Raw genomic sequence first — 27,010 nt, forward strand, 5'->3', positions numbered from 1 at the left:
AAGAGAAAAAAAAGCTATCACCTACAAAGGAGCCCCCATAAGGATGACATCCAACTTCTCAACAGAAACACTTGAGGCCAGAAGGGAATGGCAAGAAATATTCAAAGTAATGCAGAACAAGAACCTACAACCAAGACGACTTTATCCAGCAAGGCTATCATTTAAAATCGAAGGAGAAATAAAAAGCTTCCCAGACAAAAAACAACTCAAGGAATTCATTACAACCAAACCAATGCTGCAGGAAATGTTAAGGGGCCTGTTGTAAACAGATCAAAGTGGGAAAAAATATAGCAAAAAAGGAATACAGCTTTAAAGAATAAAATGGCAATAAACAACTACATATCAATAATAACTTTAAATGTAAATGGATTAAATGACCCAGTCAAAAGACATAGGGTAGCTGCGTGGATAAGAAAACAGGACCCGTACATATGCTGTCTACAAGAGACACACCTTAGAACAAAAGATGCACATACATTGAAGGTAAAAGGATAAGAAAAAATTTCATGCAAATGGAAATGAAAAAAAAGCTGGGGTAGCAATACTTATATCAGACAAAATGGACTTTAAAACAAAGGATATAGTAAGAGATAAAGAAGGCCACTACATAATGATAAAGGGAGTAATCCAAAAGGAAGATATAACTATTATAAATATCTATGCACCTAATATAGGAGCACCTAAATATATAAAGCAGACTTTGATGGATTTAAAGGGTGAGATCAACAGCAATACTATAATAGTAGGGGATTTCAATACCCCACTAACATCACTAGATAGATCCTCAAGAAAGAAAAATAACAAAGAAACAGCAGACTTATTGGACATACTAGATCAACTCGATTTAATAGATATCTTCAGAACCTTTCACCCTAAAGCAGCAGAATATACATTCTTTTCAAGTGCTCATGGTACATTCTCTAGGATAGACCACATGTTAGGGCACAAAAGTGGTCTCAACAAATTTAAGAAGATTGAAATCATATCAAGCACTTTCTCCGATCACAACGGCATGAAACTAGAAATGAACCACAACAGAAAACCTCAAAAATTCTCAAACACATGGAAACTAAATAGCAGGTTGTTAAATAATGAATGGATTAAGAATGAGAGCAAAGAAGAAATAAAAAAATTCCTAGAAACGAATGACAATGAGCATACAACAACTCAAAATTTATGGGACACAGCAAAAGCAGTACTGAGAGGGAAGTTCATAGCACTACAGGCACACTTTAAGAAGCTAGAAAAAGCTCAAATAAACAACCTAACCCTGCATCTAAAAGAACTAGAAAAAGAACAGCAAGTAAAGCCCAAATGTAGTAGAAGGAATGAAATAATAAAGATCAGAGCAGAAATAAATGACATAGAGGCTAAAGAAACAGAGGATCAATGAAACTAGGAGCTGGTTTTTTGAAAGGTAAACAAGATTGATGAACCTTTAACTAGAATCACCAAGGAAAAGAGAGAGAGGACTCAAATAAATAAAATTAGAAATGAGAGTGAAGAAATAACAATTGACACAACAGAAATACAAAATATTGTAAGAAAAATACTATGAAGAACTGTATGCCAAAAAACTAGACAACCTAGATGAAATGGACAAATTCCTTGAAACATACAATCTTCCAAAAATCAATCTGGAAGAATCAGAAAACCTAAACAGATCAATTACACCAAATGAGATCGAAACAGTTATCAAAAAACTCCCAACAAAGAAAAGTCCGGGGCCTGATGGCTTCACAACTGAATTCTACCAAATATTCAAAGAAGAACTAACTCCTATCCTTCTCAAGCTATTTCAAAAAATTCAAGAGGAAGGAAGACTTCCAAGCTCCTTTTATGAGGCGAACATAATTCTGATTCCAAAACCAGGCAAAGACAACACAAAGAAAGAAAATTATAGGCCAATATCTCTGATGAATATAGATGCTAAAATCCTCAACAAAATATTAGCAAACCGGATCCAACAATATATGGAAAAAATCATACACCATGATCAAGTGGGATTTATTCTGGGGAGGCAAGGCTGGTACAATATTCGTAAATCAATCAAGGTGATTCATCACATAAACAAAAAGAAGGAGAAAAACCATGTGATAATTTCAATAGATGCAGAAAAAGCATTTGATAAAATCCAGCACCCTTTCATGATCAAAACTCTCAGCAAAGTGGGAATACAGGGAACATATCTCAACATGATAAAAGCCATCTATGAAAAACCCACAGCCAACATCATACTCAATGGGCAAAAATTAAAAGCAATACCCTTAAGATCAGGAACAAGGTAGGGGTGCCCCCTTTCACCACTCTTATGTAACATAGTCCTGGAAGTCCTAGCCATAGCAATCAGAGAAGAAGAAGAAATAAAAGGCATTCAAGTTGGAAAAGAAGAAGTAAAACTATCATTATTTGCAGATGATATGATATTGTATATAGAAAACCCTAAAGTCTCAGTCAAAAAACTACTGGACCTGATAAATGAATTCAGCAAAATGGCAGGATATAAAATCAATACTCAGAAATCAGAGGCATTTTTATACGCCAACAATGAACAGTCAGAAAGAGAAATTAAGAAAACAATCCCCTTCACTATTACAACCAAAAAAATAAAGTACCTAGGAGTAAACTTAACCAAGGAGACTAAAGACTTGTACTTGGAAAATTACAAAGCATTGATAAAAGAAATCAAGGAAGATACAAACAAGTGGAAGCATATACCGTGCTCATGGTTAGGAAGAATAAACATCATTAAAATGTCTATATTACCCAAAGCAATCTATAAATTCAATGCAATACCAATTAAAATACCAATGACATACTTCAAAGATATAGATCACATATTACAAAAATTTATATGGAACCAAAAGAGAACACGAATAGCCTCAGCAATCTTAAAAAAGAAGAATAAAGTGGGAGGTATCACACTTCCTGATATCAAGTTATACTACAAGGCCATTGTACTCAAAACAGCCTGGTACTGGCATAAGAATAGGCATATAGATCAATGGAACTGAACAGAGAACCCAGAAATAAACCCACAGATCTATGGACAACTGATTTTGACAAAGGAGGTAAGGAAATACAATGAAGTAAAGTCAGCCTCTTCAACAAATGGTGTTGGGAAAATTGGACAGCTACCTGCAAAAAAATGAAACTAGATCACCAGCTTACACCACTCACAAAAATAAACTCAAAATGGATAAAAGACTTAAATGTAGGCCATGAAACCATAAGCATCTTAGAAGAAAACATAGGCAGTAAGCTCTCCGACATCTCTCGGAGCAATATATTTGCTGATTTATCTTCACGGGCAAGTGAAATAAAAGACAGGATAAACAAATGGGACTATATCAAACTAAAAAGCTTTAGCACAGCTAAAGACAATAAGAACAGAATAAAAAGACAAACTACACAATGGGAGAACATATTTAACAATACGTCTGATAAGGTGTTAATAACCAAAATTTATAAAGAACTTGTAAATCTCAACACCAGGAAGACAAACAATTTAATCAAAAAAATGGGAAAAAGAAATGAATAGACACTTTTCCAAAGAGGACATAGAGATGGCCAATAGGCATATGAAAATATGCTCAACATCACTAATCATTAGAGAAATGCAAATTAAAATCACAGTGAGATATCACCTCACACCAGCCAGAAAGGCGCTCATCAACAAAACAACACAGAATAAGTGCTGGCCAGGATGTGGAGAAAAGGGAACCCTCCTGCACTGCTGGTGGGAATGCAGACTGGTGCAGCCTCTGTGGAAAACAGTATGGAGATTCCTCACAAAACTGAAAATCGAACTGCCTTTTGACCCAGCTATCCCACTTTTAGGAATATACCCCAAGAACACCATAGAATGGCTCCAAAAGGAGAAATGCACCTCCATGTTTGTGGCAGCATTGTTCACAATAGCGAAGATCTGGAAACAGCCCAAGTGTCCGTCAGAGGACGAGTGGATTAAAAAGCTTTGGTACATATATACTATGGAATACTACTCAGCCATAAGAAATGATGACATCGGATCATTTACAATAATATGGATGGACCTTGATAACATTATACGGAGTGAAATAAGTAAATTAGAAAAAACTAAGAACTATATGAATCTATATATAGATGGTAAATAAAAATGAGACTCAGAGACATGAACAAGAATGTGATGGCAATGGTGGTGGGGAGGTGGGGGGAGGGGAGATGGGGAGAGGAAGGAGAGAGGGGGAAGGAGGGGAGGGGCACAAAGAAAACCAGATAAAAGGTGACAGAAGACAATTTGACTTTGGGTGAGGGGTATACAGCACAATCAAATGTCAAAATAATCTGGAGATGTTTTCTCTCAACATATGTACCCTGATTTATCAATGTCACCGCATTAAATTTAATAATTAAAAAAAACTAAAAAAAATACTAACTGGATATTTTGATTATAAAAAATTATTGTTATTTGGTGTGATTAAATATGTTTGTTATAATTGTATATGTGTGTGCATGTTATATAGTATGACATATATATGTCTTTTAGAGGTATATATTGAAAGATTTATAGATTAAATTATATATCTGTGCAATACTTCAAAATAGTCCTGAGGGAAAGATAGTAAGAAAGATGAGCATAGTTGATAACTGTTGAAGTTGGATAATGTGTACTTAGAAGGTCTTATATCCTTTCTATTTTGTATATGCTTAAATTTTCCATAAAATAAAGATTATTTTAAGTGGCATTAAGAACTGGACACATAAGACAAACTATCTATGTATAGTTGACCCTTGTTTGAACAACATAGATTTGGACTGTGTGGGTCCAGTTAATATATACAGATATCTTTCAATAAATATCTAGAGCCAAAAGTTTTTTTCAGTAAACATATAGAGTCATAAGTTATATGTGAGCCCTGACCGGTTGGCTCAATGGTAGAGCGTCAGCCCGGTGTGTGGAAGTTCCGGGTTCCACTCCCGGCCAGGGCACACAGGAGAAGTGCCCATCTGCTTCTCCACCTTTCCTCTTCTCCCCTCTATCTCCCTCTTCCCTTCCTGCAGCCAACACCCCACTGGAACAACTTGGTCCGGGTGCTGAGGATGGCTCCATGGCCTCCGCCTCAGGCCCTAGAATGGCTCTGATTGCAACAGAGTATCACCCCAGATGGGCAGAACATGCGGGAGTCTGTCTCTCTCTCTCCCCACTTCTCACTTAAGAAAAATACAAAAAAATAGGTTTTATGTGGATTTTCAACTGAGTCTGGGGTTGGCACCTTAACCTCCACATTGTCAAAGGATCAACTGTAGTAGCTTTATAAATATGCTAACCCGGTAAGGTTTACATGACCCTGAGATAAAATATGATAGTCTAGGAAAGTGCCTTCCATGAAAGTAGAAGAAAGAAGAATATAAATTTACCTCTGTACTTGTTTTTTTTCAACCTAGCCAACCGGAAAGAAAATATATTTTAAATATATATGTAATATAAGTAATACTATATATGTATATATATGTAATGTGGGGTATGTATATACATGTATTCAAAATGATGGCCTAAAACAGGAGATGCAAATTTTATGAGCTATGCAAGTAACACCAAATGAGTTAGCTGGCTGAGAACAAGGAATTAGGAGGAAACAGCGAGGAGCCTTTGCCTGTAGCTTCGGCCAACAGTGAACATCCATCAATGTAGGCACAGTTTTGCAAAGTCTCCTGAATTTTCCAGTGAAGTCAGAAATCCATACCTTTATGTGATATCTTCTTATTTTTAAATAATTGAGAATCAATGTAATTTAATTTATTCCTTGTTTATATACTTTATAAACCCAACAAAATATGCCTAATAACTTGATCTATCCCCTGTGCTGCCAGTTTGCAACCACTGGTCTAAGAAAACCTTATTATATCATGGTATAATGAAAGGAGATGTATTCCTGCTGTTTCCTGATAGCAAAAAATTATTGTTGATAGCCACTGAGATGAGAGAAAAAAGACTTCACCTGATTCACTGCCTCTAATGATCCTGTTATGTAAATAAACTGTTAAAGGTGAGTTCTTTCTGTGCAGTTGTCATTTGTTCCTCTCTCCCATCCCAAAATGAGTCTCCCTAACTAGTCTCTGGTAAATTAATTTGAAAGAATGATCATAAACTTCATTTTGAGTAGGTGAATCTAATAGACCAAAGGCAAATGATTTCACCTTTGGCTTACGCTATGAAAACACACAATACCCCTAAGTCAATCGCATTTATTTGAGTCCTCAAGATCATGGAAGTTGTCCGCAAAAATTAACTGTAGGGGACTGGTGGCTAAGAAACAGAAAAAACCACCAGAGGCCTTTCACCTTAATGCTAACACATTTTGACTGATAGGACATCCATTACAGGAAAGTAAGGGCCTCAAGTTTCTTATGCTTCTACATTCTGTATGAAAGCCTAATTTAAAATTTTTAAATCTTATTACAATTTAAAAATAAAAATTAAAGTTACATTCCCAAAACCCTAGGAAGCCAATGTGGAGAGAAATGGGAGGTTCGCTCATGAGTTCAGTTAGACATTCCACTCAGCAAATATTGCCTTGTGCCTGATACAAATTTACTTATAAGCTTGTAAGGGAAAATGTGAAAAATTAGGAAAGCTGTACACAAAATAACGTCAGTATAAATAAGAATGTGATAAGTATGATTCAAATAAACCCTTAATAGTTTGAAATAATTATTATCTTTATTTAAATTTCATATAACTACAATATTAAATGACTAGTTAAAACTTGGAAGGCAAAGATAAAGACAGCTTCAGAGTTAAGAAACATGGTGATCCCCTGATGTATATCTGAGGAGTGCTTCACTTTTCATCAGAAGCAGTTTTCTTAAATTTAGAAAACTAATATGAATAAAAAATGAGTTTTAAGCCCTGATTTATCATTTTTAAAACTCTGAGGTATTTAAAAGTCAAACTTGATTTTTAGGCATTCCATATACATAAGTATTTTTTAAATTATACTTCCTAGACTATTTCTTCTCTTTGAAACTAAATATTCATAATATTCCAGATAGTTAGTTGGCAATAGTAAGTAGCACATCTACTTTAGACCTGAAATACTTAAGAACCAGAGATTTCTATTGGCCTTCCAAACAGATAATACCCAAGTAATAAAAATGAAAGGATGATTTTTAAAAATAGAAGGAAGAAATAACAAAAGATCAAGGGTTTATTCTATAGATCAGTCTCTTCTACTTAACCACGGCAATGAAGGGATAGGCACAGCCTGTAGCAGAAAATTCAAGAAAGCTAGATATTAAAAATTGACAGATTTTACTAATTTCTAGTTTCTCTTAAAAAGAAAATGGATTGATACGTAAAAAGATAAAGAGCTTGAAAAAATTAAAATCAGCAATATAAGAACATTTAGCTTGCTAGAACAAAAGCAAAGAAATTTCTCTATTCTCCTGATAATACTTAACCCTCATTTGAAAACCAATTTTTTTGAAACTTTTCAAGTTTCAAAGTATGTATTGTTCAGAGCAGTACCCACAGGATAAGAATACTTTTGTCATTCTAAAACAAGAAAACTCATTCTCAGAGTTTTAAGTGGGGAGGTAATATGTTTTCCTGGGTAGCTGGCAACTTTTGATAACATGAGAAACGGCATTAAAATTAGGTACCAGCCCAGTGATGACTTCAAGAAAACAAAGGTAGCCAGAGACAAAGACATTTTGTAATGATAAAGGGGATACTGTATCAAAAAGATATAACACTTATTAATATATATGCACCAAAATAGGGAGCACTAAAATATATAAGACATTTACTAACAAATCTGAAAATAGAAACAGACAAAAACACAATCAGCCCTGGCCAGTTGGCTCAGAGGTAGAGCATCAGCCTGGAATGTGGATGTCCCGAGTTTGATTTCAGATTCAGGGCACACAGGAAAAGTGACCATCTGCTTCTCTACCCCTCCACCTTCCCTTCTCTCTCTTTTGCTCCCTTTACCTCCTGCAGCCATGGCTCAATTGATTATTTCAAAGTTGGCCTCGGGTGCTGAGAATGGCTCAGTCCCTCCATCTCAGGCACTAAAAATAGCTCAGTTGCCAACAACAGAACAATGCCCCAGATAGGCAGAGCATCACCGCATAGGGGGCTTGCCAGGTAGATCATGGTTGAGGAGCATGGGGAGTCTGTCTCTCTTCTTCCACTGCTCTCACTTAGTTATATAAAAAACACACACCAAATCATACTGGGAGATCTCAACATCTAAGCTGCAAGAACAAATGTAGTTTATATAAAGAAACCAGAGAGATCCTACATAAACAACCTAACATCAAACCTTAAGAAACTAGAAAATGAAGAACAAAACCAACCCAAAGTTAGCAGAAAAAAGGAAAGAGTAAAAATTAGAGCAAAACTAAATGAAATTGAGAACAAAAAAACTATAGAAAAAATTAATACAACAAAGAGCTGGTTCTTTGAAAAGATCAATAAAATCAACAATCCACTGGCTAGACCCACTATAGAAAAAAGAGAAAGGACTCATATGAACAAAATCCAAAATGAAAGAGGAGAAATAACCACAGACATCATAGATATAAAAAAGATCATACTAGAATACTATGAAAGATCACATGCCACCAAATTCAATAACCTAAAAGAAATGGATTCCTAGAACTATGCAATCTTCCTAGATATTGTCACAAAGAAGTGGAAAACCTAAAGACACTCATAAGCACAGAGCAAATACCAACTATCAAAAACACCCCAAAAATAAAAGTCCAAGACCAGATGGCTACATTAGTTAATGCTACCAAATATTCAAAGAAGATTTGGTACCTATCTTTCTCAAAGTCTTCCAAAAATTAAAAGAAGAAGCAATACTCCCTAACACATTTTATGAGGCCAATATAACCCTGAAATCAAAACCTGACAAGGACAACACAAAAAGAAAACTATACATCAATATCTCTAATGAATACAAATGCAAAAATCCTAAACAAAAATCTAGCAAATTGAATACAAAAATAATTTAAAAAATTAATTCATCATGATCAAGTAGGATTCATTCCAGGAGCACAAAGATGGTTCAACATATGGAAATCAATCAATGTAATACACCACATCAACAAAACAAAGGACAAAAATCATATGATTCTATCCATCAATGCAGAAAAGGCATTTGATAAGATACAACATCCATTTATTTTTAAAACACTCAATAAAATGGGTCAGAAGGAAAGTACCTCAACATAATAAAGGCTATATATGACAAACCATCAGCTAATATCATACTAAGTGGTGAAAAAAATGAAGGCTTTTCCTCTAAAATCAAGAACAAGACAAGGCTTCCCACTCTCTCCACTCTTATTTAACATAGTTCTGGAAGTTTTGGCCAGAGTGATCAGACAAGAGAAAGAAATAAAAAGGCATCTATATTTGGAAAGAAGATATAAAGGTATCACTTTTTGCAGATGACATGACCCTGTCCGTAGAAAAACCCAAAAACTTTATCATAGAACTATTAGAAACAACAAACCAAAACAGTAAAGTCACAGGATACAAAATCAGTATGCAAAAGTCTATTGCTTTCTTATACACCAACAATAAAACTTTGGAAAATGAACTTAAAAAACAATTCTTTTTACACTTTGAACACAAAAAATAAAGTTTCTAGGAATAAGCTTAACAAAGAATATGAAGAACCTATATACTGAAACTAAAACGCATTATTGAAAGAAATTGAAAAAGACATAATGAAATGGAAAAATATTCCATGTTCATGGATTGGAAGAATCAACATAATTATAATGGCCATATTACCCAAACAATATATAAATTTAATGCAGGCCCTGGTCAGTTGGCTCAGGGGTAGAACGTTGGCCCAGTGTGTGGAAGTCCCAGGTTCGATTCCCAGCCAGTGCACACAGGAGAAGTGCCCATCTGCTTCTCCACCCCTCCCCCTCTCCTTTCTCTCTGTCTCTCTCTTCCCCTCCTGCTGCCAAGGCTCCATTGGAGCAAAGTTGGCCCGGGCGCTGAGGATGGCTCCATGGCCTCCATCTCAGGTCGTAGAATGGCTCCTGTTGCAACGGAGCAATGCCCCAGATGGGCAGAGCATCACCCCCTAGTGGGCATGCCAGGTGGATCCCAGTTGGGCACATGTGGAAATCTGTCTCTCTGGCTCCCTGCTTCTCACTTCAGAAAACTACAAAAAATAAATAAACAAAAATAAACAAACAAACAAATAAATAAATTTAATGCAATCCCCATCAAAACCCCAATGTTATTTTTTAAAGAAATAATTTTTTTTAAAATCACCAGGTTTTTATGGAACTATAAAAAAGCCTGAATATCCAAAGCAATTCTAAGGAAAAGGAATGAAGTTGGAGGTATCACACCACCTGACTCCCAATTGTACTATAGAGCCACGATAATCAAAACAGCATGGTACTGGCAGAAAAACATACATACAGATCAATGGAACAGAATCGAGAGCCCAGAAATAAAACCACATATATATGAATAAATAATCGTCAACAAAGGAGCCAAAAACACACAATGGAGAAAAGAAAGCCTCTTCAATACATGGTGCTGGGAAAATTGGAAAGCCACATGCAAATGAATGAAACTTGACTACAGTTTGTTCCCCAGCTCAAAAATTAATTCAAAATGGATCAAAGACCTAAATATAAGATCTGAAACAATAAATTACATAAAGTATAACATAGGTACTAAACTCATGGACCTTGGCTGTAAAGAATTTATAAATTTGACTGTAAAGGCAAAAATAAATGAATGGGACTATATCAAACTAAAATCCTTCTACACAGCAAAAGAAACTGACAACAAAACAAATAGGCAGCCAACCAAATGGGTGATGGTACAATATTTGTAAATAGCTCCAATAAGGAGTTAATATCCAAAATATATAAAGAACTCACAAAGCTCAGTAACAAACAAGCAAACAATCCAATTAAAAAATGAGAAAAGGACCTGAACTTCCCATTTTTCTTCTCCCACAAAAACATACAAATGGCCAACAGATATATGAAAAGATGTTCATCTTCATGAGCTATTCAAGAAATGCAAATCAAAACTACAATGGGATTACCACCTCACACCTGTTAGGTTGGCTATTATCAACAAGACAGGTAATAACAAGTGTTGGAGAGGCTGTGGAGAAAAAGGAACCCTCATTCACTGCTGTTGGGCATGCAAACTAGTACAACCATATGGAAGAAAGTATGGTGGTTCCTCAGAAAATTAAGAATAGAACTACCATATGACCCAGCAATCCCTCTCCTGAGTATCTATCCCAAAACTCAGAAATTAGTATTTAAAGACACATGCACTTCCATGTTCATCACACCATTATTCACAGTGGCCAAGACAATGGAAATAACCAAAGTGTCTTTCAATAGAGGATTGGATAAAGAAGATGTAATACATATATACAATGGAATACTACCCAGCCATAAGAAATGATGACATATTGCTATTTATGACAACATGGATGGACCTTGAGAACATTATACTGAGTGGAATAAATCAGAAAAATCTAAGAACTATATGATTTCACACATAAGTGGGATATAAAACTGAGACTCATGGACATAGATAAAAGTGATGTGGTTACTGAGGGAAGGGTGTTTGGAAGAGGGAAGGGAGTAAAGACAAATATACAGTGACAGAAAATGATTTGACTTTGCGTGATGGGTATACACCATAATCAACAGTTCAAATACTATAGAAACATTTACCTGAAACCTATGTACTCTTACTGATCAATGTCACCCTGTTAATTTAATTTTCTAAATAAAATGATAGTTTCTATATAAATAAAAAACAATTAGGTACCTGAAGAAAATTTTACTTACTTCATTTTATCCGGATGACATGAACTTCAATGTAAAGTTCGTTGAGAACAACTTTTTGCCAAAATCAAACTACTTTGAAAATAAAGATGTACAAATGATAAAGAAAAATTTCTTCCTCCTCCCCTCCTCCAAAATACCAATTTGATCCCTGGAATAATATGGTCCACTAGTAGTTACAACACCCACTGTCTGAGAACTTCAGATTTTGATTATATATATAAAACTTCAATATATAGTGAGTTCCTTAATTGAAGAAATTCAATTAAACTACTGATCTATTCACAATATAAAAGTCTCCTAGTGATAGAAAAGATATAATCAGTATAACTCAACTTAAAATTAGTCCTAATTCTGGCAAATGTTGATGCAAAAAAAGAAAAATTCCTTTCATAGGACCTTATTAAATCAGCTTCTAGGAATTAATAAAAAGAATAAATTAGATCGTGATTCCCTCTCCTCAAAATATAGGGGAAAGTTGCTTTAACAAAGTTGAATCCTTGACTACTTTTATATTAAATTAAAACATCTAGTCTCTTCAGAGAAAAGAATAAAAATTGTCTACCCCCTTTATTAAACCACTTGATTCTTCATCCAGTTCTATAATATGAGTGATGCTGAGCTTCAAATAAAATAAAAACCCACAATACTGATAATCATAAACTGAGATAAGGCATTCCAGTCTTTTATAGGAGAGTTCAAAACATTTACAACCATTTTTATCAGGCTGCAAAAATTTTACAAGCATTTCTCATAGTTATTGCTGTTCTTGTAGTGATACATTGGTAATGACATTAGCAAGATAGGAAGTTAGAATATTACTGCTTTAAATAATATTTCCAATTTTAATTAAAAATATTTTAAGTTCTTAACATATTTATGAAACTAGGACACATGTCCCAAACATACACATTTGTAAAGTTGCTTTCTTCCGGTACCTGGGGTAGCTATATGATCACAAAGGCTCTTTAAACAGATAAGCAGCATCATGTCTCAGGGACTAGAGGGCATTAATTAGTTAGAATTTCCTCTCTATCATGTAAATTACATATACTTTTACAACTGTATTGAGTAAAGGATTAGTATAACCATTTTAAAGATGAATAAAACTGACGCTCGGAGAAGCACTATTTATATATATTATTCAGTAAGTGGTAACGTTGAAATTTTAAATCATATGTTTAATTCTAAAACCCATGACCCATTTACTGTGTTATGTTGCCTAAAAAGACAAACACCTCAAAAGAGGTTTTAAATTATCTTGTTCTGTCACCAGTTTACCAATTCTGTTTGTATCATATTCAATTAGAGATTTTTTTGTAAAATATCAGAAGTTATTCCATTTCTTCCTTTCATTTGTGTCAACATCTCAACTTCCAACAGCCCAAATTCAAATATTTAAACCTAAAATTTATAGATAAAACATGTTTCATTCATTTGGCCCACAAATAGTTATTGAATGCCTACTACACAGCAAGTATATTCTAACTGCTATTTTAGTCTCTACTACCCATCACTAATTCACTCAATGAGTGTATAGAGATGTCTAAGAGGAGAAACTTCATTAACCCCATGATTAGAGCAATTAGAAACAAATGAGCACTTTGTAATACATATGTCTGAAAACTAAGGTATGTATTACCTCTTCTTCTAAGAAAATTGGTGTTATTTTAAGTTCTACTGTGTGCTATCCCCTCCTATCATTAAGTAGATTTTATATTTAGAAAATGAAACTAGGAGGCAGAATGGAGTAGTCCTATCATTATAGACTTAGAGCCAGATAGACTTGGGTCATACTTCCAATTCTAGTGCTTATTGGTTGTGTAACCATGGTACATCACTTAATCTTTCTAATCCCCAATTGTCTCAGGTGTTGAAGTGCAATAATTATATCCTCTTGCAAGAATTTTGTGAGAATTAAACAAAATATATGTAAAGAGCCTGAAAAAAAAGGAAGTATTCTACAAATGGCAAAAGACTGGCTTACTGAAATAACTAACTTTATTTTTAAAAGTCATTACTACACTACTGATTATCTCTCTCCATTTTAGGGCATTCATTATTATTTATTGAAAGGAATCAGGAAATTTAGGTGACAGTTCTGGCTCTTCTTCTTGCTAGTTGTGTGACCCTAGGTAAGTCACTTAATCTAGTGATTAAGTTCATACTTCCCTTACTGTACGTGATAATTCTATGCCTGTCTTTTCTAGTACAGGGGAGCAAGAATGTAGAGTCTGGGTTTTGGAATCAGAAAGACCAGCTTTCTAGGTACATAAGCCTGCACTAATCACTTCCAGTCTTTAACCTACCTGTGTAACCTCAGATTCTTTCTTCAGGTTCTATTGTGAAGCCAAATGAAAGAAAGCAAAAATAATAATAATAATAATAAACTATAAAGAAGCTATGAGTAGGCCCTGGCCGGTTGGCTCAGCGGTAGAGCGTCGGCCTGGCGTGCAGGAGTCCCGGGTTCGATTCCGGCCAGGGCACACAGGAGAAGCGCCCATCTGCTTCTCCACCCCTCCCCCTCTCCTTCCTCTCTGTCTCTCTCTTCCCCTCCTGCAGCCAAGGCTCCATTGGAGCAAAGATGGCCCGGGCGCTGAGGATGGCTCTGTGGCCTCTGCCTCAGGCACTAGAATGGCTCTGGATGCAGCAGAGTGACGCCCCGGATGGGCAGAACATCACCTCCTGGAGGGCATACCGGGTGGATCCCGGTCGGGCGCATGCGGGAGTCTGTCTGACTGCCTCCCCGTTTCCAGCTTCGGAAAAATGAAAAAAAAAAAAAAAAAGAAGCTAAAAAGAAGCTATGAGTATACAATAAACTGATGAACAAATAATTTAGGAGCCACAATTTGCTTTGGACCTGCTTTAGCACAGATGCTATTAGATCAACCCTTTCCAACAAAGTATTCCTACTTTGAAGATTTCAGATTCTTAAATGTAACCTCAGTACTAACAAGTAGAGGATTTCTTAATCTAGGTTTCTAAATATGAATATAATCTCTTGAAAACATCTTCAAAATTTTGTGACTGCACACAGAATGCATTTTCATGAGAAAGAATTTATTGTCTTTTTATCACATATTCAAAGGGATCTATGACCCCAGAAATGTTTCAAAACGCATGGGGACAGAGTAATATAGTCTTTAGTTCTGTTGCTAGATGTGCAATACTAGCAATGTCCTGAGTAAGCTTTATTCTCTCCCTACACAGCTTTCCAGGGCACATGTAGCTCTCTCTGCCCTCCATTCGTCCTCTCCACTCCCAGTACTTCTGCTAACCACCTTCACTGGGCTAATTTGTTCTTAATATTCAAGACTTGTGTGTCCCTCCTCCACAAAGCTTTACTGAACAACTACTAACACCATCAACACCCTAGGATGTCAGGAAACCATTCTCTGGCCTTGCTCAGAATTCTCTATACAACTATCATTGCCTGGATGATATTCTAACTCTATTCCTCCTTCATTAGGATGGGCGTTCTGTAAAGGCAGAGATTTTGTCTAATACATCTCTGAATTTCCAGAGTTTTGCACAATGCCTGGTACATGGCAGGTATTCAATACATATTTTTGAATAAATAATTTTAAAAATGAATAATACAGTCCACAACATAGTGATTTCTTCTACAAAGCCATGACACAGAAACTAATAAATTAGTGACTTCTAAGACTCCTGAAAAAGGTTAAGCAAACTATAATTGATGTTTTTTCCAGCCCCTTCTACCAAAACTCAGAGATTTTTTTCAAAACCTTGTTGAAAGTATTTATTTGTGAATTTCCAATCCTATATAAAAGTTTTGAATCCTATATAAAAATCTAGGAGTCTATTTGTGCTTGCTTGATTTGTTTTCATTCAGTTGACATGCAAGACAATTATTTTGCAAGCCTATTTAGAGATTCAAATGTTCACAATCAAGAATTCTCAAAAATACATGACAAATAAAAATATCTTCCTTTAGAGTTTGAAAAAACAAATCTCTTTTATAAAATCTTTTGACTAAATGGGAAGTATAAATAGTAAAAATATCATATGCCCATATGGTGAATAGCATCAATGAATTATTGCAAGTTTTCACACTTGCAATAATTTTTTATAATCAGACAAATCAAATTCAGCTAAGAATAGAATTTCTCTTAAATCAATACTAAAATTAACACTTACTCCACTACTGAAATTTAACAATTAGTAGAAGAATTCTGAAACTCAGATAAGACTGTGCTGCTCTAATGGCTCACAAAGCTATGACTTTAATAAGACTATGTATATAAAATACTGACAGCCTTTTGACCTCCTTAATGCATATAGTTTTCTAGTATCTCTCATTGAAAGTAACACTGAGCCAAGATACTGACAGTGAAGCCAAATACACCACTCATAGAGCTCAAAAATACAGAAATGAACAGAGCTCCTTAGAAGAAATAAGTACATGAGTGTCAAGGAAACAAAGGCATGTCTGTCTCAATACTTTTGGGATCTTTAATAAAGCTATGGTCACTGATGTTGCAGAAGATAAAAAGGTGACAAAAAAGAATTTGAAGTTTTAAAAGTATTTTGGAAAAGAGATACAGTGATGTAAATCCACATTCCCTTTCCCACAATTCCAGAATCCCTAAATCTCTAAAAACAGTAATACTTTTCATAATTTTGGTGCCAAAACTAATTTGTCAGCAAAACTTAACCTAAATTGATGTGAAGTTACTTATAATTTTTATTCCAATAGTATGAATGCAATATTAATGTGTTTGACTACAGGGTACTCTCCCATATCCCATTGGGGATAATATGTAATCAACAATACATATGTATTGCCTATCTATAATTTTTAATATCTGAATTCCAAAATATATTTGCACCCAAGTTTGCAGACAAGGGATTGTAGGCCTGGATTTCCTCTTCTTTTAACACTATTTTTACTAGTAAGCCTTTAGGAAAAGGCACATACACACCCATAGACACACACACATACACACACATACACACACATACACACACATACACACACATACACCAATTAAGCTACCATTTATTTGGGGGTGTAAGACTATATACTTTTCATACCTTATTTCTAATTCCCACCAGGAAACTACGTGTTACTATCACCAATTTACAAATACGAAAACTAGACCCCAACTACTAACAAAAGATAGAAAACGTTATTCTCATAATAAAGGCATTATAAAATTTCAAGATTCTGCCTATAAATGATGTCAGATACATAAAGTTTCTCGTTTCAAACTCATTTATTTCACAAAGAAAGTGATGAAGTACAGACCATTTTAACAGACGGCACCATTCCAAAATTTCTGGGCTATATGGGGCTCCATAAAAGTAACAAACTTGGTAATATAGGGGAACAAATTATTTTACCAGGTAATTCAAACAAAAGCTTTTTTGATAGGACAGGAGGAGGAAGAATCTGAGAAACTGAAGCCATTCTCATCTAGCTTGACACTAATATTCCTATATTTAGCTATCTATAAGGTTTCTTTTTATTATTAATAGTCAAATTGTTGGAGAGGGAGAAAATTCTGACATTCATGTCCTGATTTTCAAGTACAATATTTCAAAGAAGAAACTTCCTTTTGCCAAGCTGACCTTTTTGCAGAACTATGTACATGCTTGACCAAAAAAGCATCATGAGGCCCTGGCCGGTTGGCTCAGTGGTAGGGCATCGGCCTGGCATGCGGAAGTCCCGGGTTCGATTCCCGGCCAGGGCACACAGGAGAAGTGCCCATCTGCTTCTCCACCCCTCCCCCTCTCCTTCCTCTCTGTCTCTCTCTTCACTCCCGTAGCCGAGGCTCCATTGGAGCAAATATGGCCTGGGCGCTGGGGATGGCTCCTTGGCCTATGCCTCAGGCGCTAGAGTGGCTCTGGTCGCAACCAGCGACGCCCCAGAGGGGCAGAGCATCGCCCCCTGGTGGGCAGAGCGTCGCCCCTGGTGGACGTGCCGGATGGATCCCGGTCGGGCGCATGCGGGAGTCTGTCTGACTGTCTCTCCCCGTTTCCAGCTCAGAAAAAAAAAAAAAAAAAAGCATCATGTGTCCTTTCATTCCTTCAAGTAATTCCTCAAAATCTACCTCATATAAGACATGTCCCATGAACACAGTTCAGACAATGATTCCACATTCTCCAGAACAGGGGTCCCCAAACTTTTTACACAGGGGGCCAGTTCACTGTTCCTCAGACCATTGGAGGGCCGGACTATAAAAAAAAACAACTATGAATAAATCCCTATACACACTGCACATATCTTATTTTAAAGTAAAAAAACAAAACGGGAACAAATACAATATTTAAAATAAAGAACAAGTAAATTTAAATCAACAAACTGACCAGTATTTCAATGGGAACTATGGGTCTGCTTTTGGCTAATGAGATGGTCAATGTCTGGTTCCATATTTGTCACTGCTAGCCGTAACAAGTGATATGATGCACTTCCGGAGCTGTGACGCATGCTTCCCGTGTCACTGGAAGTAGTACTGTACGTGAGCAGCGCCGCCACATATGGTACTCCAGCATCCGCATCCTGTGCTCCTCTCACTGACCACCAATGAAAGAGGTGCCCCTTCTGGAAGTACGGCAGGGGCCGGATAAATGGCCTCAGAGGGCCGCATGCGGCCCGCGGGCCGTAGTTTGGGGACCCCTGCTCCAGAACATGGTGTCTGCCTTTCTTCAGATAGCAAATCACTTCTATCAATGAAGAAAAATGAAGAATGTCTAATTTTTATTTACTGTATGTTTAAAGCTTGCATGTAAAGTGTATGTAATACATTTGAATTATTTAATATTCAAGCTTCAGAAAAACTAGGGAAACATCATTTTTAGGGTTCTTCAGATATATTATCTTTATTATTCACAACGATCCTACAAATATTTCCACTTTACAGATGAAGAAACTGGTCAGAATATTTGAATCTAAAGTCCTCATCTAGTAAATTGCAGAAATAGAATTTAAACAAGGATCTGAACCCCAGTTCCTTCCACTTCGCCTTTGCTAATGTATGCTTAACCTAGAATATTTCCTGTAGAGCAAGAATATTCATCATGGCTATTTCTTCAGTATATTATATGTCACAATACAAACAGAAAGCCAAATAATAAATCTAGATAATGCTAACATTGCCAAAAAACTACCACCTTACACTAATTATTTGCATGCAGATCGTAAGCAAGTTGCTTAAATTCTCTGACAAAATTTCTTCACATATTAATTTTTTCTCTCTCTTTTTCTTTTTTTATTTTAGCAAGAGAAAGAGGTTAGACAGGAACAGATAGGAAGGGAGAGAGGTGAGAAGCATCAACTTGTAGTTGCAGCACTTTAGTTGTTCATTGATTGCTTCTCATATGTGCCTTGACCGGGGGGCTCCAGCTGAGCAAATGACCCCTTGCTCAAGCCAGTGACCTTGGGCTCAAGCCAGCAACCTTTGGGCTCAAGCCAGCGAACATGGGATCGTATCTGTGGTCCCACATTCAAGCTGACGACCTCAGGGTTTCTAACCTGGTTCCTCAGTGTCCCAGGCCGAGGCTTTATCCATTGTGCCACTGCCTGGTCAGGATTTATATAGTAATTGAATAGAGAAACTACCTTAGAGAGTAGTTACAATACTAACATGGATTAAGACATATAAAGCACTTAACACAATGTTTGGCACATAAACACTCCATAAATGTTAGCTGTTGCTATTAAGATGAAAAATCACCCAATAGACATATTTTGTACCAGATGACTCCAAGCCAGCAATAGCTAGACATCTATTCCAAAGTCAGTCAATCCTACTCTGGCTTGTGATCTATGTCAAAATCTGATTGGAAATGATGATGTGTGTCAATCACATTCTCTCTTTTAGGAATCTGAATTAAGAGACAAAAATTGAGCCAGTTAGTAGTGATTCAGAAGCTAAAACGTTTGACTCCTATCTTGATCTATTCTCTCTCATCAAGGTTACCAGCAATGCTAAATCTAGACATCCTTTTCATAATCATTTGGCAGCATTCAATCTTTTGAGTATGCTGCTTATCTTGAAACACTCTTTTGGTTGTCCTCTTATCTCTGTGATTGTATTTTCTCAGTCTCTTTGGAAGGCACTGAAATATCACAGTTACTATATTCAGTCTTCTCCCCACATTCTTTACTCTCCCTTGAGGTAATTTCATCCACACCATGGCTTCAGTAATCAATCCTAGGCCAGCTCAGACTTTTCTTGTTCATTCAACCGCCTTGTCAATCTTTCTACTTTTTTGGATATCTCAAAATAGAGATGATAGTTGGACAGGAAAAGGAGAATCTGAAAAATTGATGCAGTTCTCATCTAGCCTGAGACTAATATCCCTATATTTAGTTAACTATACAGTTTCTTTTTTATTATTAATAGTCATATTGTTAGAGAGAAAGAAAAAGTCTCTATCTTCTGTACTCTCCACACTATAGCCAGAGTTGCTTTTTTGTTGTTGTTTTTTAATGAGTCTAATTATGTCATGCTCCCATTTAAAAGCTGTCATTAACTTATTATTCTTAAGATTTTTAAATCAAAATTTGTATCATAGCTTGTAAGACTCTACAAGATCTGCTTCAGCTTACCTCTTTCTCCTCCAATTGCCCTACCTGCAGCCACACTTGTCTCCTTTTAGTTTCTTAAACACAGCACACCATGTTTCCTCCTATATGAGGGTCTTTGCACATGGTTTTCCTCTCCTGGACCACTCTTTGCTCTTCTCCTCATTTAGTCGATCATGATTATTTCTCAGCTAAAATTTATCAGTTCTTCAGAGAAAACTTCTTAAACCTCTAGAACGTATCAGGTCATTCAGTTATCCATTTAACAATGCTTATTAATAACCTACTCTACACCAAGTACAGCTTAGACATGCGGGATTGGTAAACACAACAAAGACCCTTCCTTTCATGGATCTTCCATTCTAGTGGAAGAAGACAGACAATAAGCAATAAAAATAATCAGTAGATTAATATATTTGAAGACAGTAAGTCTTCAGGAGGAAAGAAAGTACAAGATAAGAGAATCACAAGCATGGAGCTTCCAGTGCCTAATTTGTTTTCTGGCATACAGTTGGCACTCAATATACATTTGTTAGTGGATGAATGAATAAAAGAATAAGCATGTTCAAGTTATGAGGGAGCTTAAACCATGAAATGAGGAAGGGAACTCCTTATTGGAAGAAACAGAGTTGCCATGAAAGAAAGAGAAACCATACAGGTCTTGAGAGATCGTAGTCTCTTGAACCATTCTTGATGGCTTCACACAGTTTCTAGTTCCAGTCATTGTATGGTCTTACCATAACCTCCACCACCCTCCCAACCCCCCAAGGATTGGATCATTCAAGTGGGTCACTCTTGTAACCAAAATACCTAATCAGGACACAAATACAAGATTACACATACCATTTCCATCACCCATCTCCACACATATCCCAAACCACCGCTTTTCTACACACAGAGAGATCTCCACTTGTTCCGAGGCTCCAGTTCTTTCTTCTTCAGCCCCTTTTAGGGACAAACTCCTTCCCACATACACAGTACTATAAAAAACCCTTTGCTCTCTTCTATGATTCTGTAAGACACCTAGGTCACTATCTCTCCAAGCCCAGCCATGCCACAACAGTGTCACCTCAGGAATATGATCCTGGGTCTCCCTTCCTGTCAGTCTTCCTTCTTCTTAAAGACTGTCTTCCACCCGCAGATATGTGGACATGCACCCCTTTGATTGTGAATGATCTCAAGCTTGCTCATGCCCATCTACACTCAGGACCCAGCCTCCTTTGGTAGAGTTATAAAGGACTGGAGCTCTGGGGTACCCTCTGCCTCTTGTCCTATCAGGGACCCACATGAGCATTTGCCTACTTGCTCTGTTGTGACCTTAAGGTACTATATACTCCGCGTGTATCTCCCTTCCATGGCATTGCCTAATATTGAAGTAACACTCCTCTCAAATACACCTGCCTCCTCAAGAGTCAAAGCCCCTCACCCTCAAACCATGCCCCTTCACGAATCCCCCATATTCCCATAGGACTGTCATACCCCTCCATAACTCAGCCTACCCCTGCGATCAGCCCTCATCACGGGTGCCCCTCAGGCTTGGAGTCCTGAGTCCTCCCTGGGGTCCCAGGCCTTTCTGGGCCCCTGTTCTCTCAGAGGTGTGCACAACCCCCCATGGACACCCCTGCACAACCGGGACTCCGAGGTCCCTGCCTGCCACTCAGAGGGGTATGCACCTCCCTTGACCTCTGACCCCGAGGTCGTTGCCGCACCGCCCGCACAAACACAGAGGGTTGCCTGCTTAGCAGTAGGGCCATGCTCGAGTCCCCTGTCCCCTCGGGCCCAGGACAGCAGTGCTGCTCAGCGCTTCCCCGGGTATTCCGCCCCCACAGACCTGCCTCAGGCGCCGTCTGGCTCCGCTCCGCCATTTTTGGTTGTCCCTCCGCCTCTGAGCCCACGCGAAAATCGCGGGGCAGTGGGGAAGCGGCGATAGGATCTGCGGGCCGACGGGAGCTAGCCACACCGAGACGCGGCGCGACGGTTGCCAGGGCAACGAGCGGCGACACGCGGGCGCCGGGCGGGGAAGTTGAGGAGGCAGCGAGCATCTGAGGCCCCGCCCCCTCGGCGTGAGACCCTCAGGGCCCAGGCGCCTTAGGGCTGGGACTCCGCAGAGCTGCTTCCCGCAGCCGGGCCACCGCGTCCTGGCAACTGAGCATGCTCCGCTGCCGCTGGGACACGGGGACCAGATCTGCTGGATGGCATTCTCCTGGCCACAGAATTGGAGGGTCTGGCTACTCAACTTTGTGAGCTTGAGAAATGTTTCTTGATTTTCCAGCGCTTTTCCCCACGCACCGAGTGCCTGGCCTGGTGCTGGGGCTGGTTAACATGTCTTCAACTGAAATGCCTGAGAATTAGTAATTCTGTGCCCACACCACCGAAAACACGCAAAAGCCCAACGTCGCCTGTGCATCACTGCCCTAACACTTACGGTGTTTTATACATTAGTTACTTCTCTTTTCATCTTTTGACGGTGGTCTCCCCTGATGCCCTGGTCGGTCTCTTCATCTTTGTATACTCCTTAATACAGCATAGTGCTGTCACAAGTGCTCAGGAAGTGTTCATGGAATGAAAAATGATTCCTAAGTTCACTACTGCACATTCCTACCAGTTTACTAAGCATTTAATTTTTTAGCAAGTACGTATCTTGCTAGGTGGGCCCCCACTGCTCAAGGGGCTCACAGAGAAAGTAGAAGAGAGAAGGGCTTTGATAGAGCCTAACTAGTATTCCAAGTTCTACAAGATCATGGAGATGAAACTCTAAATTGGGGGATGGGAGTAATCGGTGGAGACTTATGAAAGGAGTGGATATCCTAGCTGAGTTTTAAAGAATGAATAGCTGTCAGCCAGGCAAAGGAGGGGAAGAGTGTGCCACGCAGAGGGAACAGCATGAGCCAACAAACAGAGGGGGGGGGGTGTCAGCTATGAAACTATACTGCTCACAAAAATTAGGGGATATTTCAAAATGAATATGAAGCGATAAAAAAGAGAAGCATTTAATTTTTTTAATTAAACAAGAACATCAGAAAAACAAATGACAAATCAAAGAAAGTTGCTCAATTATGCAAATGAGATGCAAAGCCAACTTTTATTTCATTGTTGAAAGTCTACTATACAAAAGGCTGAAAGTACTGGAGTATTTGCACGTTTCCTAATCCCCAAATTTTTGTGAGCAGTGTACAAGAAGTCCAGTATGGCTAAAGCACAAATCACGTAAAGAAAGGTGCTATCTCTAAAGAAGTTCCTGTATGGTTAGGTGGTATCTTAATTTAGGTTTCCCGAAAGCAGAGCCTGAGGAAGGGGCTTCAGTGCTGGTAATGTGTTTGGGAGGTAAGACAATGAAGCAGTACATGGAGAGAGTGAAAGACAGATGAGGGGAAAAGCCAAAAATATATGTGTGTGTGTGCTATTGAGCTGATTGCTTTAGACAACTGGGTTTAACTTACTGGAGACCCTCTAAAGAACCTTATAGAATGTGCTTCAGCATAGTCCCACTCAAGAACAAGGAAGCTAAGTCCTTTACCTTAATTTCCATCCCCACTGACTGAGAGTTACCTTCATCCCCAGTCTGAAAGCTTTCACATTTTCTGGTGACTTGTGTCCAAGGCCAAGCAGCCTTCTAGAGTTGGTGAGAAAGGCTGGAGGCAGAAAAGCCTTGAGACCAGGAAGCTTTGGGAGTGGGTTGCTGACAACACACATAGAACAGTTCATTCACCTGCACTGAAATTAGGGATAATGTGTAGGTACCACAAGAATCTTCTACAGAAAGTTATATGAAAATATTCATCAGAAATAGCCCTCACATTTGAGCAGTTTAAAATTCACAAGCCAAGCCCTGGCTAGTTGGCTCAGTGGTAGAGCATTGGCCCAGTGTGTGGAAGTTCCAGGTTCGATTCCCAGCCAGAGTATACAGGAGAAGCGTCCATCTGCTTCTCCATCCTTCTCCCTCTCCTTCCTCTCTGTCTCTCTCTTCCCCTCCTGCAGCCAAGGATTCACTGGAACAAAGTTGGCCTGGGCGCGGAGGATGGCGCCATGGCCTCTGCCTCAGGTGCTAGAATGGCTCCAATTGCAGCAGAGCAACGGGCCTTGATGGGCAGAGCATCAACCTCAAGTGGGCCTGCAGGGTGGATCCCGTTCAGGTGCATGTGGGAGTCTGTCTGTCTGCCTCCCCACTTCTCACTTCAGAAAAATACCAAAAAAAAAAAAAATTCACAAGCCATGTCAACACAACCATCAAGACAGAAATACACAAGTTTCCCAAATCAGTCTTAGTGACTGGTAAGTGTTTTGAGAGCTGTAGAAATTTTAATGTGGGAAAAATCACTGAGGAAGACAAAGGAGCTTCATTAAATACAGGAAGGTGGACAAAAGGAGTTTCAAGAGTAAGGTTCTCTATTTCAACTCAGACCTCATAGCTTTGTAATGTTGGGTAAATCACTCTAGTCACTGAGCCTCAGTGTCCTTTTCCAACATACTGAGACAAAGGCCCTGCCTACTACCAAGAGTGCTCTAAGTCATAAATGGGATGATATATTAAAAAGGATTTGACAAGTATAATTCCAATAAATACAGATCTCAACATATTTTATAATAATTTCCCTAAACATTCCTTGATTTCTCTTGTGAGACAAGCTCTGTGCAGATGCTGGAGATAGAGGTGAATATAACACTGTTCATGGTTTTTAGGAGCTCACATTCCAGGAGGGAGGAGATTTAATCAGTAATTACAACCCAGCATGAACAGTGTTCTGATAGAGGATAGCATTGGGATGGTAAAGGGATGTTCAGGGAAAGCTTCCTGGAGGAGAAAGCATCTGATTTTCAAGGCCAAGTAGGAGTAAGCTGGGCAAAGAAAATAAGGGAACAGGGAGAAAAGATGGTTGAGACAACAGGAAAAGTATGAGCAAACTAAAGGAAAGTATATATGAGGCAAAGAGCAGGGCCGGGAATAACTAAATTAATAGGTAAGGGCAGTGTTGGGCAAATGAGTTTGTAAAATATGATTTTTATGTTTGCTCACTTTTATTGTTAAAAATGGCCACTGCCCAGGTGAAACTGCTAATTACCTTCCTGCTTGGGAAGGGCCATTGTTATGCTAATGTTGCTGGAGGAGGGGTTTTCACGCTCAAGAAGAGTTTGTGAGGAAGAAGGAGAGGAGAAAAGAAGCCAAGATGGCAGGTAGCTGAAGGAGAAGCCAGTTTGTGCAGAAAAGAGGAGGGAGAAGATGTACAGATAGGGAACCAGAGATGACTAAGAGTGGTGGGTGCCTTTGACCCTGCACCTGCATGGCTGTGGCTATTGGCCCTACAGGCAGAGTCTGGAGAACTTATATATGGGGTACGTGATCCTGTAAGTGACAGAAAGCCATTGACAGGTGGCTAAGCAGGTCAAGAACCTGGTCAGATGCTCTGATTGCTGTGTAGAGAGCAGATTAGAGTGGGAAAATCGGGATGCTGTGTAGTAAATACTCTATACCAATGTGTGTAGCACATAAAGGTTCTCATCAAATGATAATTTGAAAAATCAACAAACATGTTTGTATAGAACTGTTCAATTTGTTCTAAAGTTTAAAAATTAGTTATTAAGTCAGATTAGCCATATCTTTAGTACTCAATAGCTACATGCAGCTAGTGACTACTATATTAAGCAGCATATAGTATATATTTTCATCACTACAGAAAAATTCTGTTGGACAACATTGATAGAGAAATGCCAACTGAGTAGAGGACATGGAATGCCTGGAAAATCAGTGCTGACACTGACAGGACTGGGTTTAGCTCTGTGTGTCAGATCCTCTTCAGGGAGGAGTCCTCAGAGTTTTCCCTTTTGTTGTGTGAAATAGCACAGCAAGGGAAGTGGGTTAGGGATGCCTCCAACAGAAGCCCTGAAAGTTGATTTCCCCAAGCTATCATACTGAGTGTCCCTGGGAAGTCTGCTTTCCGCAAGGGTCTCATGTGATTTCTGTCTCCACAGACAGCCACCCACCTACTCCAGAGCCAGGATGCCTTCCTTCTGATTAAATAGTCTCTGTAGGATTCCCCCACTCCCTACGTAAACATTTATTAAAGTAACACCTTTCGTGTGCCTGGCACTGAGTTAGATGCAGTATGGAATGAAAGAAACATTCAAGTTATAATCATATATCTCACATGCGCGAACTCATTTACTTCTCAGAGCAACGTTGTAAAATTGGCGTTAATGTTATCATCCTGTACAAAAGATGAAATGGGGATCCAGAGAGTTTAAGTAATGTACACAAATTCACTCAGTCAGAAAGTAGCAGACCCAGGGAAGACTGGAAAGATGCTAAGAAAATCACCTACATCATCTCATGTCATTCACATCAAAATCTTGCCTTTGAAGTTTACAAACTGATTGGGAAGAATAAAATTAACACACACAAAACCAGTTTATAATTAACTTCCCCCAAAATGTGGTAAGGACAGCGATACAGATGCTCAGAAATGTAGGAGCTTCAAAGAGGGATGCCCTTAGTGGGCATCAGAGAAAGTTTTCAAAGGGAATTAACTCTTGAGCTGAGTGGTGGTGGGGCGGGGGATATAGTCAGCCAGATAAAGCATAGGGTGAGGAGAAGAGAAATGAAAATGGTTAGTAAGT

At 38.2% G+C, this 27,010-nt stretch overlaps 1 protein-coding gene across 1 annotated transcript in view; it reads right to left on the minus strand.

Moving 5' to 3' along the window:
* The window catches only part of AGBL4 (AGBL carboxypeptidase 4), a 1,215,313-nt gene extending 1,192,989 nt beyond the window's left edge, over positions 1-22,324 (minus strand). The window contains exon 1 of the mRNA XM_066376234.1: positions 22,230-22,324. Within this exon, the coding sequence (XP_066232331.1) occupies positions 22,230-22,263 (34 nt within the window). The 5' untranslated portion in view covers positions 22,264-22,324. The remainder of the gene's footprint in view (positions 1-22,229) is intronic.
* Positions 22,325-27,010: the final 4,686 nt, after the last annotated feature.

This window comes from Saccopteryx leptura, chromosome 3 (assembly GCF_036850995.1).
Source record: "Saccopteryx leptura isolate mSacLep1 chromosome 3, mSacLep1_pri_phased_curated, whole genome shotgun sequence".
In the NCBI taxonomy this organism is placed as follows: Eukaryota; Metazoa; Chordata; class Mammalia; order Chiroptera; family Emballonuridae; genus Saccopteryx; species Saccopteryx leptura.